This window comes from Pyrgilauda ruficollis, unplaced genomic scaffold (assembly GCF_017590135.1).
Source record: "Pyrgilauda ruficollis isolate IOZ18807 unplaced genomic scaffold, ASM1759013v1 scaffold10, whole genome shotgun sequence".
Taxonomy (NCBI): Eukaryota; Metazoa; Chordata; class Aves; order Passeriformes; family Passeridae; genus Pyrgilauda; species Pyrgilauda ruficollis.
In genome coordinates, this window is record NW_024508101.1 from 11,001,097 (window position 1) to 11,015,371 (window position 14,275).

A 14,275-nucleotide genomic window follows, 5' to 3' on the forward strand; every position below is an offset into this window, starting at 1 on the left:
GGATGAAGGTTGATTTATGCTTTCTGGATTTTTGCCTGCCACCCTGAGCTAAACATATCTGATCTTACAGATACATTCCTTTTCCTGGGTCCCCAGCTCCTTGTTAGCTTCCAGAAGAAACCCCAGCCTGCTCTGACCTTACATTTGTGAGCTGCATCTCCTTCAGCATCTGTGTTTGCCTAGCAGCAACACTTCCATTCGTAGTCAGAGCTACAGAATAACAGGGGCTGTATTTGGAGGGAGGGGAGTTAGATTCAGCTGCTGTAGCAAAGAAACTAATGCAGATGTTTGTGGGATGACTTTTCTGCTCTGAAGTGCTGTACAAACTAAAATTCTGCATTTCAAATACGCCCAGGTTGATTCAGGGTTTGGTGGTATTACTTGGATATGCCAGGAAAGAGGATTTGGGTTTCTGTGCTTTAGTTTCTCTTTTGCAGTATTTCCCATTTAGCTTCAGACTGCTGCTACCACCCCATATCTTTCTCAATCCCATCTGAAATGAATCTCTGGGTTCTAGCTGATTCCTAACACACATAACCTCAACTTAAAGATGCCAGGTGCCAAAACTGTTATTTATTATTGTCTGGAAAAGTGCCCATGGACAGACAGATGTGGAGAGAACAAAGATGGAAATTGTCCCTTGGGAGTATGGGTTTACTGGGATGGGTAGATGGAGAAGTGTACATATGGGATGGGATGGTTCTTTGCTTTGGCAGGCTACCTGCCCTTGGAGGGTGTCTGCCATTTGACTCCCACCTGTGGCTGGACACATAATGGGATATTCTCTGCCTCTCAGAGTTCTTAGTTCAGATGTAACATGAAGTCTTTTGGATCTCTTTTTAGATTATACCTTTCCTGCTTCATCTCAGAAGGCATTGCTGAAACGAAATGGGACACAGGTAGACAACTGGGAAATGGCCACTGTCCAGCCACCAGCAGAATTTGTGGAGCCTGACTTACACACGCCTTTCTCCACACTAGAGGAAGAGGAGGGGCTGCTCCCTATTGACCACTCAAGAGGAGGAATGGAGAGCCTCCAGACCTCTGGACCAGAGGTTGCATCTTCTGAACCAGTGGACCAAGAGGACTCCTTCTCCCTTCTGTTTTCCACAGCCTCTGCCAGCCCAGGTGTTGTGACTGAGGCAGCCATAGGAGAGCCAGAAGAGGACTCTGTTTCTCCAGGCTTAGACCTTGGGAGCAGCATGGGACCAGGTCTCCCACCTGTGCCCTCTACTTTTTCTACTACAGTTGCTGCAAGATCTCCCATTGATTCGGAAGAACTCTTTGAGGTGACAACTGGAGACACTTGGGCTGTTGGGGGAGCAGATTCAGAGCTGGCTGTGGCTACAACGGGAACAGAACTTACAGAGACCACGGTGGAGGCTGGTGGGGAAGAGCATTCAGCCAGGGAGGAGGTGTCAGAGCCCACAGTGGGGTGGGAGATGCTGGAGCCCACGATGCTGACTGAAATGGAGCAGACAGTGGAAATTCCTGTGGGGACACCCTCTCCTGCAAGCAGCTCTCCAGGCACCCAGACTCTTCCTGGTACTGAGCAGCAGCCCTCTTCTGTGTCTCTGTTGGACAGAGCTGATGAGCCTGAGCTGGATCCCCTTTGGAATGACACTGAGTCAGCCACTGAGACTGCAGCAGCAGAGAGGAGCTCGTCACCCCAGGCTGGGGACGCCCGCATGGCCATGCTGCCCACAGAGCTGCCCTGGGACTCAGCACAGGTTACACTGGGAGCAGGGGCTGGGCTGGGAGGATGCAGTGGGGATATTTGGGTGCTTCACTCCTGGGGAGTGTTTAAGCCTGTCCCTAAGTCTGCTGGAAGTATGTTTTTCTGTTCACGCAGTCAAAACTGAATTTTCAGGGAGAGTTATTGACAGCAGTTCTTGAGGGTATCCATCATCCTTGGTGAAAGCCCTGGCCCCTCACATCTTCCTAGCTGTGCAAAATCCTGCTTCTGATAAACAGAAGCTGAACACCTTTCTTCTGGGGCATGAACAGCAGAGAAAGCTCCTTGTTTCCTCAGCCTGCATTATTGGAAGTGGTAGGACAAACATGGCCCCAAGGATTTCTGGAAGGGGAGTGAGAAGAAAGTGCTGTTTTTGCTACTGCTACCTGCAGGGACCAGATGCGGAGCAGGTGGAGCAGAGTACAGTTATATGTGAGGATGTTGGTCTAGGAGAGCCTGTGGGAGAGGAGGGGTGAACTGCAGTTCCTGAATCCAGCAAACTGGCAGCTGTTAAGAGAAGATATGTAGCAGGAGCTGACTGGTGAGAAAGTACCAAGCAAAGCTTTTAATTTTGCTTTCTGCCCCATGGTACTCAGGAGCCTGAGCAAGCGACTTAGTCCCTCTGTGCATCCTATCCTGCCTGCAAAGTGCTGTTCTTTCTCAGTTTGTTTAAGGACCACAGAGGCTCCTGGTTACGTTTTGTGTTAAGTGCTGATAAGGCTGCAGGCTAGAGAGTTTTCCACTGAGAACCTGTGTCCTCCTTGAGTCTAGATAGAAGTGGAAGGTCAAGCTGGCAGAGTAACGTTGTCCCTGTTCTACGTTAGCACTGAACTAGAAGTGGAAGGTCAAGCTGAGCTGTGGCAAGCTGGCAGAGTAACGTTGTCCCTGTTCTACGTTAGCACTGAAATGGTGATTGCTCCTTAGAACAGAGAGTTAAAGGACAGTCACATCCTTTGAGAAGTGCTTCTGGGAGTATGGCATGGTGCCTTGCTCCTGTCCCTTGTGTACCCTGTGCTTTCAGCAGCAGAGTTACATTCACACCTGAACCCAGCTGTCTTTGTCTTGTCTCTGCAGGTGATCTGTAAAGACTGGAGCAACCTTGCAGGAAAGAACTATATCATCCTGAATATGTCGGATAACATTGACTGTGTAAGTCAGTCCAGAGAGATTTCATGGCACGGGGGCAATGGTGTTTAGGAAAGTGAAGGCAGGCACAGCTCTTGCTGTCTGCTTTCACCACAAAACATTTTAAAAGCACTAAATCTCAACATATAGAGGCTGTGAAGAGAAGGGGAGGACAGAAATATTTCTGTTCTCCAAAAGGGAAAAAGAGTGGGTGGAGGGAGATGATTTTGCTCCAAGTCTAGCACATGTCAGTTCCATATTGGATTTTTTACTAACTTCTGGCTGCTAATCTGTGCCAGTCAGTACCTGGATTGTCAGGAGACATGAGAGCTTTTAACATCACACCTCTTACAGGATTGAATGCAGTTCTCCTTCCTTCCTTCTCTTCCTTTTCCTTCTATTCCTTGCAGCATATAGTAACAATCCTCTGATGGCTCAGAGGAACAGGGACTCCCATTTGGATTGTGCATGGATAAGTGTCAAGCAGTTATCACTAAATCTTCCTTAAGGGTCTCTTCTCCCAACCCTATTATCTTGTGTGTTATCTGTGTCTGTTAACCAGCCATGCTTTGCTAATCCAATGCCTGTCCATCCATCCTCATAAAGCTGCAGTTAATTCATGAGACCAGAGTCCGTTGTGGATCCCTGATAAAAGGGCTTGTTCACTTCTGCTGGGTCTTTTATCAGGCACTTAAAAACCAGTTGTGAAAGGCTTGGGGTCAAGGTGCCTTTCATAATTCTAAGAAATTATTATAAGCCTGACAACATGAGACTAAAATATTTCATTGAGGAATTGTGTTCTGGCCCTGTGCACCTGCACTCCTGCTTTGTGGGGCTCTTGCTGTGGGCAGAGCCAGCAGGGTTACTGCAGGGCTGCTCTCTGGCACTGACCTCTTGCCACTACTGGTGAGTTCTAGGTTGGTTTCTTTTGCTTTTTTTTAAAGGTGACCTTTTTGGGGACAGGAAAAATGGGGAAATTCCTATACACAGTAAGGCATACTGACTGCTCTAAGAATAGATGAAAAGTCAGTCTTTTCCCTCCTAATTTAGGCAAACCAGTGCAGAGGGCTTTACGTATCTCTGCTACAGTTCACAATTGTAATGCAGAAGAGTCCTTGAAAACCAGAGTCCTTCTGCCCTGTTTCCTTCTGTCCCCATCACTGTGTCTCCCATCTCTGGGGACTTCAAATGCTAGTTAATTTTGTATTATGTAGTAAGTTCCTTTCTGTGGTCACTTGTGTTGTTTAAACCTCTGTAAGGGGAAGAACTGAAAAGCAGGTGTGCAGATGTCTCTTGATCAAATTATGTCTTTACTATTGAATCCTCTGTTCTGCCTTGCTGGAGGAAGATGGTGCCCTGGGATAGGCAGGACTGAACTGTTTTTCTACTTGATTTCATGTTTCAAAACATATTTCCCAGTGAATGATTTGTGCTGTACTACCCCTTATTCAAAGGGACATTTGTCGACATACATATTTAACATGAGCATCTCATCACTCCCTGCCTCCCATTACCACTTTGCATGAGTGAAGCTGGAATCAAGCTCTTTCCACTGATGTTGATGCAGTTCGTTTCCTGCCCTTGGTAATTTGCTCAGTTTGGGAGTTTGAGCACCTTACCTGCTGTCTGCCTGTCCCTTTTGTTTTTTGGTTTCTGTATCAGAACTCTGTGGTGTTTGGGTTTCCGGGGTTTTGAGGGGGAACCTGTGTTGCACGTGCTGTAGTTTAAATTAGTGTGAGTGTGTATTCCTCACATATTTCAATGTTTTGGTGCCATGACCTGGTGTGTATTGAGTCCCACAGAAAAGCTGAGGGACAAGGAGGGTGCTTAGCTCCTCCCAGAAGATTGTGCTTTGAGCTTCAATGCACTTCATGGCACCAGGCCTTTACCTGCTGCAGGGATCATGTCTGTATTTCTGGATTAAGCTGGAAGCCTGTTTGCCTTCCCAGTGGGCTTCAGGCAAGGGAATCACTTCTGTCTCTCTCTGGGCAAATTTCCCACTCAACACAGCTGGAAAGTTTGCCCAAGTGAGGACTGCAGGATCTGACCCAGCAGTGGTACCTGGCTGTGCATTTGCAGGTGACCTCCACCTTGGCACAGGTGCATTCAGGTGCTTCACTGCTCCCTCCTCTCCACCATGGAGAATTATCAGTGCTCTGCAACCTCTGCTATCCCCATCACCAGAAAAATCTCGCTTCTGTCCTCCTGCTCCTGGCTCAGCTGCTCCCCTTTCCTCTGCATCCCCCAAAAGAGAGCCTCAGACTGGCAGTGGGACCATGAGCTGGAGCTGCAGCTGAGCATTGTGGTGCTGCATCACAGTGCTGCTTCCTCACACAGCTCCTCCTGCCTCCCCGTACCAAAACCATCATTTCATGAGAGGAGGCACTGCCAGGCTCTTGTGATTCAGGCTCCAGTCATCGATGTCTTCTCCAATTAGGCCATTTTTGGCACAGGCCTGTGCCTGCCCTGAGCGCTTCAAATTGCCATGGCAACAGGAACTCTCCATTTTATTAATCATCTGTGTGGCCTTCAGGTTGGCATGGCAACTGGAGATGAGAATAGAAACACAGGAGTGAGAAAGCAGCAAAGGCGCCTGCTGAGGGATGGCTGGAGCACGTCGGGCTGAGCGGCACCTGCTGACCCAGCGCTGGCTGTGGGCAGGAGCTGGCTGCTTCCTTCTCACCTTACACCATAATGTTGCTTCAGGATGCCTGTGTGCCAGGAGAGCTTGGTGTGGGGCATATGGCAGCCACAGGAGCTGAGGAGGAAGGTTGGTGCATCAGGAGGTGTTTGTGGCTCCAGCCTGGGGCGCTGTGCAGCACAGCGTTGCACCAGGTTTAACACTGCTGGCTTTTGGGCACGTGTGAGGTCTCAGCTGTACCAGCCCTGCAGTGCCACAGCTGCCTTGTCCCTACCGTGCACTCACCAAGGTTCCTTTCCTGTGGCAGGAGGAATTTCGGTTGGAGAGGGGTCCCCAGCTGTTGGCACTGGTGGAGGATGCCTTCTCCAGGCAGGCAGAGGGGCTGCAGGACCGCTGGCTCATCTCTCTGAGCAAACCCAATGAGAATGACAAGCACTTGCTAATGACGCTGGCAGGGGAACAGGGTAAGTGCTGGCAGAAGAAGCCTTCCTGTGATGGGGTGTGTATTTGAGGGGCTCCCAAATGGAGGTACACAGCCATGTTGGAAGGAGCTTTTGCTTCCCAATCCATTGTGATCCCATCAGTTCTCAGTGTTCTCTGGACTTGAGGGATAGAGAGGGACTGAGGACATCTTTCTTCACATCTGCCTTCTGGGTTGTCCCTCACTGCTTGCACAAAGCACTGCATTTGGCACTTCTGCACATTGCCTTCAGCTTTGCTGCCTCCCTGGGTTGCCTTTCCCTGAGCATCTGTTAGGTTTCTCCTAGGTTTCTCCTGATGCTTATGTACTCCCCTCCATGGTAGGATATGGCAGCCTGCTTTTGGTTCACTTCTTAACCTATCAATTCTGAAGTCCTGTCTGAGCTAGGATGGTCCTCATAGCGCCCTCCTTCATCCCCAAAGAAACAAAAGCTGACAGTGAACATGGGCTGGACTGGAACATTTTACCATGTCTTTATTCCTGTTTTCGTACAGGGGTCCTGCCTGCTTAGTGACAGAGGTTTCCAATGTTGACATTGTGGCCTCTATGACCTTTCTGAATCTGTCTCCATGACTTTCTGAGTGCTGCTGCTTGTTTCCAGAGCAGACACGGATCCTGAGAGCTTCTGTAGTGGTGGGGAGGGTACCTAGGTTGCTCTGCTATCAGTTCATCCCTGGATTTTTTTACTCCTTTAAAGAGTATTTGGAGGTACCCTTGTCTGTGATCCTGTGTTCTTTCAGCCTCCTGACATAAAACACCAATGAACAAAAATGTGTGTTTCCCTGCCTCCATCCTCTTGGGGATTTTCAGTCAGATGAATACATCTGACTGAGTAACCTGAGCTGAGAGCAGCACTGATCTCTTCCTCTACTTTACAGGCGTTATCCCTACAAAAGATGTTCTCATGGCACTGGGGGATGTTAAGAGGAGCTTAGCTGAGGTAAGAGCCTGTCTGCCTGCATCCATTTGTTAAGACCGGTTATACAATTAAAATAAGCAACTTGAAAACTGGGAGCATATCTCAGTCTAACCAAGTGCTGAACCCACAGCAGGCAAACTGATGAGTCAGATGCTTGGCAAACTTCCTTCTCCCCTCACTGGTAGTAGCCAGGCCATCAAATATCTGCTCCTTTTAAGAGATTAACTATGGGTATTCCTGCCCTGCTTTTCTGGTTTGGTTGTGAGACTGCTTTTCACACATTAATTTTGTTGGCATTCTCAGTGTCACCCCTTCCATACTATTGTCCAAAGCAGTGTGGGTGCTGCAGACCCCCACATTTGGCCCTGCTCACCCTCCAGCTGTTTTACATACACTGGCTTCTCTTGACACATTCACGCACCTTCTATGATTCCAGGGTCTGCATTTCACTCCTTAAACAACTGCCTCCACAAGGGCAGTCAGAGGACCTGGGTCAATGGATGCCAGACTCCTTCCAGCTTGGAAGAGGATAGAGATGAGGACAAATCAGTCCCACAATCTCTGGCTTTGCCCCTTTGTCCTCCAGGGTGTGTCGGCACTGAGGACCTGATTCTGCTTGAGTTTTTTTGTGCCAGCCACTGGATTAATTTTGCTGATTTTAGGAGCAGGATTGAGCCACTGCCTTGCTGGCTGTCTGCTGTCAGGTTTTTCCCTGACCTAACAAACTGGTGCAGTTAGACAAAGCAAATTAACTGCTCAGTGGTGTATTGATTGGCTTACGCCAGAGAAAGTGCAAAAAGCCAACCCTGTAGAAATTGTGGGACTGAAGTATCAGCAGCTAGAACTGTCCAGAAAGAAGGATTTGTGTGGATGCAAGGTTTGACTTTGCCACTGTGGCCCCGTGTTAATGTGAGTTCTACCAGAGCTCCTTGCTCCATGCCTCTGGCTACATCAGTAATGAAACTCTGCTCACAGTGCTGCCCTTGCACCAGCATGAGATTGCAAGGAGGAGGGAGGATAGTCTCTTAGTCACACTTACTACTGAATTGATACCTAACCTGTTTTAAATCTGCCAAGTCACTGGGACCAGCGCTGGGCTGTTTGCTGACAGCCACAGGGAGCCAGTTTCTAGGACAACTATTCCTAAGTTTTTAGGCTCAGCAGGCAGCTGTCCACTTTCAAGACCTTGTAAAGACCACTATGCCCTCTTAGGACCTGAGCTTTACTGGAAACCTATTTATTAGGGTTACATTCTCTGCCAAGCAGTTACCAAAGCCTCAGCACCCGTCAGTGGCCCGTAGTTTGTCTTGGGAACTCTCAATCTTGGACAGTTTCTCCCATGAAAGCTTCCTTGTCATACACAAAAGTGTGGTATCCTTGTGCAGGTGAGCAAAATAAAATTGTGCCTGCTGTAATTTGCTGATGCATCAGTGTTCATGGAAAATGGTGTTGTGTATAGTTATGAGCTTTCTAGTAATGTAAGACTGTGTACAACCTGAGTCTCCAGCCCTGGCTTTTAGTTCCTCTGCCCACATTCATGGTCTTGTACTTGGGCCCTGGAAAGTCTGAACAGGATTCTATCTGCCTGCAGGTTAGGACTTTTAGTGTACTGCTTCCTTCCTTCCAGATTGGTATCCAGAACTACTCGACCACCACAAGCTGCCAGTCGCACCCTAACCAGACGCGCAGTGATTACGGGAAGCTCTTTGTGGTGTTGGTGATCATCGGCTCCATCTGTGCCATCATCATCGTCTTGGGGCTCATCTACAACTGCTGGCAGAGACGCCTGCCCAAGATGAAGAACATGGTAAGCACGGGATGGGTGGAGAAGTGGCCAAACTCTTAGCCTTTGGGATGGAGGAGCTTGGAAAGTTAAGAGGGCAGTTGTTTTCCCCTGTCCAATTATGGGACATAGCTGGATACACTGCTGGAACAGCAGTGGAGTTCATGCAGGTGTAAGAGAGATGCAAATGTGCTTAGGACAGCTCATTTCCATTCTGAGGGCTGGGCTGGGAATAAATCTACCTCTTCCACTGACTCTGCAAAGGTCTCGGTGACCCTCATAGCCTGGTCTGATTGTGCTCCTCAGCAGCATTAAGACCTGTCCCCCTTTGTCTCCCTTTGTGTCCTCTCATCCCTGGCAGTCGCATGGCGAGGAGCTGCGCTTTGTTGAGAACGGCTGCCATGACAACCCCACTTTGGACGTGGCCAGTGACAGCCAGTCAGAAATGCAGGAGAAGAAGCCGAGCGTGAACGGTGGGAACACCATCAATGGCCCCGACAGCTGGGATGTCCTGATCAATAAGCAGGCGAGCGAGGATGTGGATGTGTTTGAGGAAGACACGCATCTTTAGAAAAAGAAAGGAGGGAACCACCCTCTTAAACACACTTGTTTTTCTCCTATCTTGACTGATGGACCATGGGATCAGGTGGCTTCTCAGGAACTTCTTAAAACCTTTGAACAAGCCTTTGGGCAAGTTTTCCCTATGGAAGTCCTGAGCCTGCATCTGAGGCTTGGAGCCAGGAGGATCACAGAACAGAGGGAAGGGGGAGGGGTGGGTTTATAGATCTCTGTGTGTGTGTTCCTATCAGTAGCACCAATGCTTACATTACCTTTAAATGCACTTACTGTAGCTCTGTGGTAGTGGCTGAGAGTGTCTGGATTGGAGAAACAAGCTGGTGGGGCTGCCTGCCACCAAGAGTCCAGATTTGGGGAGTAAATTCACTTTCCAGATATTGACCTTGAGACCACAATCAGTCCATGCAGGTGCAGTAAAACCTGTGCATTCTGGATGGAGGGAAGCCAAGATTCTGTCGATGTTTCAGGCAGAGTTTGCATTCCCCAAGTGAAAAACAGGTTTTTAGTGCTCTAGCGTTCAGCTACTAATTGTATGAGAGCTGATGTTTACATTTGGGGAAAACACCCCTCCCACTACTCCCTGCTGTCATCTCATTTCACCCCTGGTACCGCAAACAGCCCCACTCCTTTTTTCAGCTCCACAATTCCAAGCTGAGCTTGCAAAGTTTGAGCACTTTACCCTTGCTTGACTGATTGCAGAGAATTCAGTGCCATGGTGCAGCATTTTAGATGGAAATGTGCTTTAGGTTGGAGCGTTGCTCAAAGATGGTGTTTTACATGCCTCTTTCACAATAGCCTGGGAAATCAGCAGGAAAATATCCCTTGTCTTGTGTAAGTTTTAAACTGGCTGGCCTTTTCCACTCCAATTCTATTTTTCAGGTTCTATTGGTTTCAGTTGGTCATTTTGCAGTAAATATAAAGACTATGTGAAACTTTTAAAATAGGGAAACAAGTAATGTTCTCATCCTTTTGTTTCAATTTCAGCATCTTGCCCTGAGGGAAGGGTGGAAGTGTTTAATATCCCACAGGTATAAATTGGGGTAACATCTTTAAAATCACTGCATTTAAACAATGTGAGGGCCAGTTCTGATGAGATGAGAATCGGATGTAAGAGCTCCCCAATGAATGTTTCTCAGGCATGCCTCAGGCAACTTTGAGGCTGCAGCTCCCTGAAGATGTGTGCTAAAGGCACGTGAATATGAGTAATTGTTCTCTGAACCCTGCCTAAAGTACTGTCAAGCCTGAAATCCCAGAACATTTGTTTCTTCTGTCATTGAGGGATTGAGGGACTTGCTTTGGTCAGAGGCACCAGTACTTCTCTCCCTAGTGGTGGTGATCTGCATGCTCGCTTCCTGCGAGATGCAGCTTCACACTTGGTCTTGAAGGGAACCTTTGTACACAGAGGCCCCAGATGTGCAGCCTGTAAATCTATCACTGTATGTATAGAGACCTCTAGCATGTTCCTCCTGGTGGGTGTGCCTAAAGTCAAGGTGCCAGAGTCTGTTATTGCAGTTTGTGTAGCGCTTTGCATGCAAACTGAATCGCGGATCACCTCGATGTAGGACCACTCTGATACCAGTTTATTAGGGATTCAAGAAAGGTGATAACTGTTGGTTTCCTATCCAGATTCCAATTATCAGTGGTTTTAGCCTGTCTCCGTATCTTTCCTGGTGTTATGTAGGACACAGTGATCATCAGCTCCTTTTTACCTTGGTAGGGTTGCAGAGATGCTCAGAGTTCCTTCTCCTGCCCCAGCAGTTGGTAGTGGGGGACAGTCCATGGATGCAGACAGCCATACATGGCCCTCTCTGACCACCCCTCACTGGTGGCTCCTGCTGACTTTGATGGGTCTGTGCAGTACAACTGCACAAGTCCATTGGCTTTGTTGAAGGCACTTTGGGGCTGACAGGATTAAATGCAAATTGTTGTTATGGTGAGTAAATTAAAGCATGGAGTTAAAATTTGAGGTTTTATAGCACTTAGCATAATGAGGCCTGGCATGCCTGTGGCCTTTAGGCAGCTGCACCGTGTAAATCTTTCCAAGTCCAATAATCCTCATCAAATATGTTTTGAATGCCCAGTGGCTTTTAAAAAGATAATGCCACCAATCAGATGTGAATCATTTCACCCACAAATCGCTTCCTTGGTGCATATCCCTGCTAAGAGCTACTTTGCTGCCCTGTTTTCTCTCCACTATCCTAATTCAGAGAAACAACAAGGCACTGATAAAGCAATGCTTCTGGCTGGGCTCAGCACCTCCCAATCTCATGTAAAGTCTTCAAACTTTAAAGAAACCAAGGGGGCTATGTGGGTTCAATAATCAGCTAGCAAGTTCTCCTAATTTGCTCTTCTGGCCTCTCGTGGCCTGGAGGATTTTCCAGAGATGCTCTTCTCTGTCTGGAGTATCCAGGTAATCTGAGAGACACTTTAAAAGTGGCTATTGTGAGGCTGAGGACACTTTTCTGCTGTCTCTTACAGGGTGCACCTGGCTGTATGATCCCAGTTTAGCTTCAGAAATCTACTGGTTGATAGAATTTCACTTTAGTCTGGTGATACTTTTTATCCTTTTACAGTTTGTTTTTTCTCTGTATCATTTTTTTGCACTAGGCTGATCTTGTCAAGTCGATTGCACTGTTGTCCCTCTCCTGCCAGCCCTGCAGAGATGGGTCATCTCCGGGGACCTGCAGGCTGGGAAGCTCTGTATAGAGGCTGTTGGTAGCCCACTTTACTCTGTCCAGTGCTTGCATTTCCAGCTCTGCACAGGGAGGATGTAAAGAGAAAGAAAACCTTTGTCTTAGCATTTGTAACAGGAAGCTTTTCTATCACCCTAATGTAGTTAAACTTCTTTTTAATAAAAACTGTGAAAGCTGGACTTCTCAGAGCAGTGTGCCAGGTGACAGAGCAGATGGAGGACACAAAGCAATTCCTGGAAAATTTACTTGGACATCACCATAATTGCATCTGCCAAATGTTTGGTCGCACTGACACCTGGTGGCGATTGGGAGTTGGAAACGAAAAATTAAAAAAAAAGAAAAAAAAAAAAAAAAGAAAAAAGAGAGAACTTTTCTCTTAGCTTTGGGTATTTGTTTTCTGTGACTTGCAGGATAACCTGCTTTATTCACGAGGGGTTGCAGGACTCGATTGTGAGCAGAGAGGCTTGTACCAGGCATATCAAGGATGGTTTGTGTGAGGACATCCTTGTCTGCAAAGTAGTGAGATGAGTCATTCCTTGGAGTCACCAGGACAGAGGCCCTGGGTAGCATCACAGGGTCTCATCTCCATTTTCCTGCTTTGTCTGCCACTTGCTCCCTCTGCTCCTTGGGACCACAGCTAGAATGCAGGGACTCTGCCTTGGAATGGAGGTGGTTCCTCAGAGAGAGTGTCAGGTGCTGTTGTGAGGAGTGCAGTGCCTCGGGGAGCACCGGCGATAGCATCGTCTGGATGCACGGCCAAGAGCAGAGTTGCTCTCCATCTCTGTGGGATCATGGCCAGGTGTGATCTGGGATGGCCAAGCTGCAGATTACTCCAAGGTGTCACCCAGAGATCTGGAACTGTGCCTGTAACGTGGAGTCTAACATGTCCTGGGACTCTGCATCCTGCACGCCGCCTTGGGGTATGTAGGGTGGAAAGAAACAACGAGGAGTGACCCAGTAAATGTGCTGTGAAGGATGTAATGCAGCTTGAGGATACAGCTTAAGAGACACTTTAAGGATCCCTCTGGCAGAGGATATGGTGTGAAATGAAGGTACATTATCCTAAGGACATTATCCTATCATGCAGCATAACCTTAGAGCATTGCAGCAGGGTCCCACTGCAGCTACTGCCATCAGCAGCTTGTCTGTTCCCATCTGCCTTTGCAGCCATGCAGGAGCACATCTGTCCTTCACAGCAGGTGTAGGACAGCTCCAACAGTCAGACACAACAAGCACCTTCATCTGTGCTGGCTCATGGGAGCCTCATGCGCTCATCTAAGCTGATAGCCAGGCTTTGAGCCATTCTCAACGCCTTCATTCCTGCTGGACACAAACTGCAAGCCCTGGCTGCTGCTCGGGATTGCTGCTGGAGAACACTTAGAAACACTTGTGTCTGGCCCTGGAAATAGCAGGGTTGTGGTTTTGTTTTCTTTGCAATAAAACACACCTCCTGGGTGTCTGAACACTGACCTGAGTGCAGTGCTTTGCTTGGTTAGATCTGCTTGAATTCATGTCTGCTGCATCTCATAATGCAGTACTGGCCAGGGTTTTTCTGCCAGGATGGGGGTCTTGGCCCCCCTTCTCCACAGTACACTCCTTAATTCTTCCATCACAGATTTCTGTGGAACCCTTGAGCCATGCCAAGTGCCCAGGCTGTGGAAACAGGCGTCCCCTATGGAGTACTCTACCCCTCCAGTACCCACAGGACCAGCCCAGGACCCTTTCCTGCCAGAGTGGCTTAGCACAAGGCTCTGTTCCACAGCAGAGTCCTGCCTGTGTGCCCTGTGCCACGTGTGTCCCATGCAGCTCCCACCATCCCACACCTGCTCCAGACCTGGATCCCTATGGAATTATGAGGGTTGGAAGGGACCTCTGGAGACCATCCAGCCCAGTCCTGCCGAGGCAGGGTCACCCAGGGCAGGTGACACAGGAACACATCCAGCTGGGATCTGAATGTCTCCTGAGACTCCACGCCCTCCCTGGGCAGCTGTCCCAGGGCTCTGCCACCCTCAGCCTAAAGAAACTTTCTCATGTTGAGGTGGAATTTCTTGTGTTTTGGTTTATGGCTTTTGCCCCTTGTCCTGTCGCTGGGCACCACCAAAAAGAGTCTGGCACCATCCTCTTGGCACCTGCCTTTGAATGGATTCATGTCACAACTGCACAGAGCCCAGAGAGAGCCCTGCCACATGTTCCAAACCCCATCCCAGCCATGCTCTGGGCCAGCTCCCCTCCTCAGGTGTGTTCCAGCCCAGTCCCCCGTTGGTTCAGGGCCGGTTCCCTTTTCCCGAGCCCCGGTTCTCCTGGTTTGTCCAGGCCGGTTCC

At 48.6% G+C, this 14,275-nt stretch overlaps 1 protein-coding gene across 1 annotated transcript in view; it reads left to right on the forward strand.

The window, feature by feature from the left end:
* Nucleotides 1-13,422, forward strand: part of PODXL2 (podocalyxin like 2) — a 32,570-nt gene extending 19,148 nt beyond the window's left edge. Inside the window, exons 3-8 of the mRNA XM_041462440.1 lie at nucleotides 844-1,730; nucleotides 2,810-2,884; nucleotides 5,809-5,965; nucleotides 6,861-6,922; nucleotides 8,529-8,708; nucleotides 9,046-13,422. Of these exons, the coding sequence (XP_041318374.1) occupies nucleotides 844-1,730; nucleotides 2,810-2,884; nucleotides 5,809-5,965; nucleotides 6,861-6,922; nucleotides 8,529-8,708; nucleotides 9,046-9,255 (1,571 nt within the window). The 3' untranslated portion in view covers nucleotides 9,256-13,422. The remainder of the gene's footprint in view (nucleotides 1-843; nucleotides 1,731-2,809; nucleotides 2,885-5,808; nucleotides 5,966-6,860; nucleotides 6,923-8,528; nucleotides 8,709-9,045) is intronic.
* The last annotated feature ends 853 nt before the right edge of the window (nucleotides 13,423-14,275 follow it).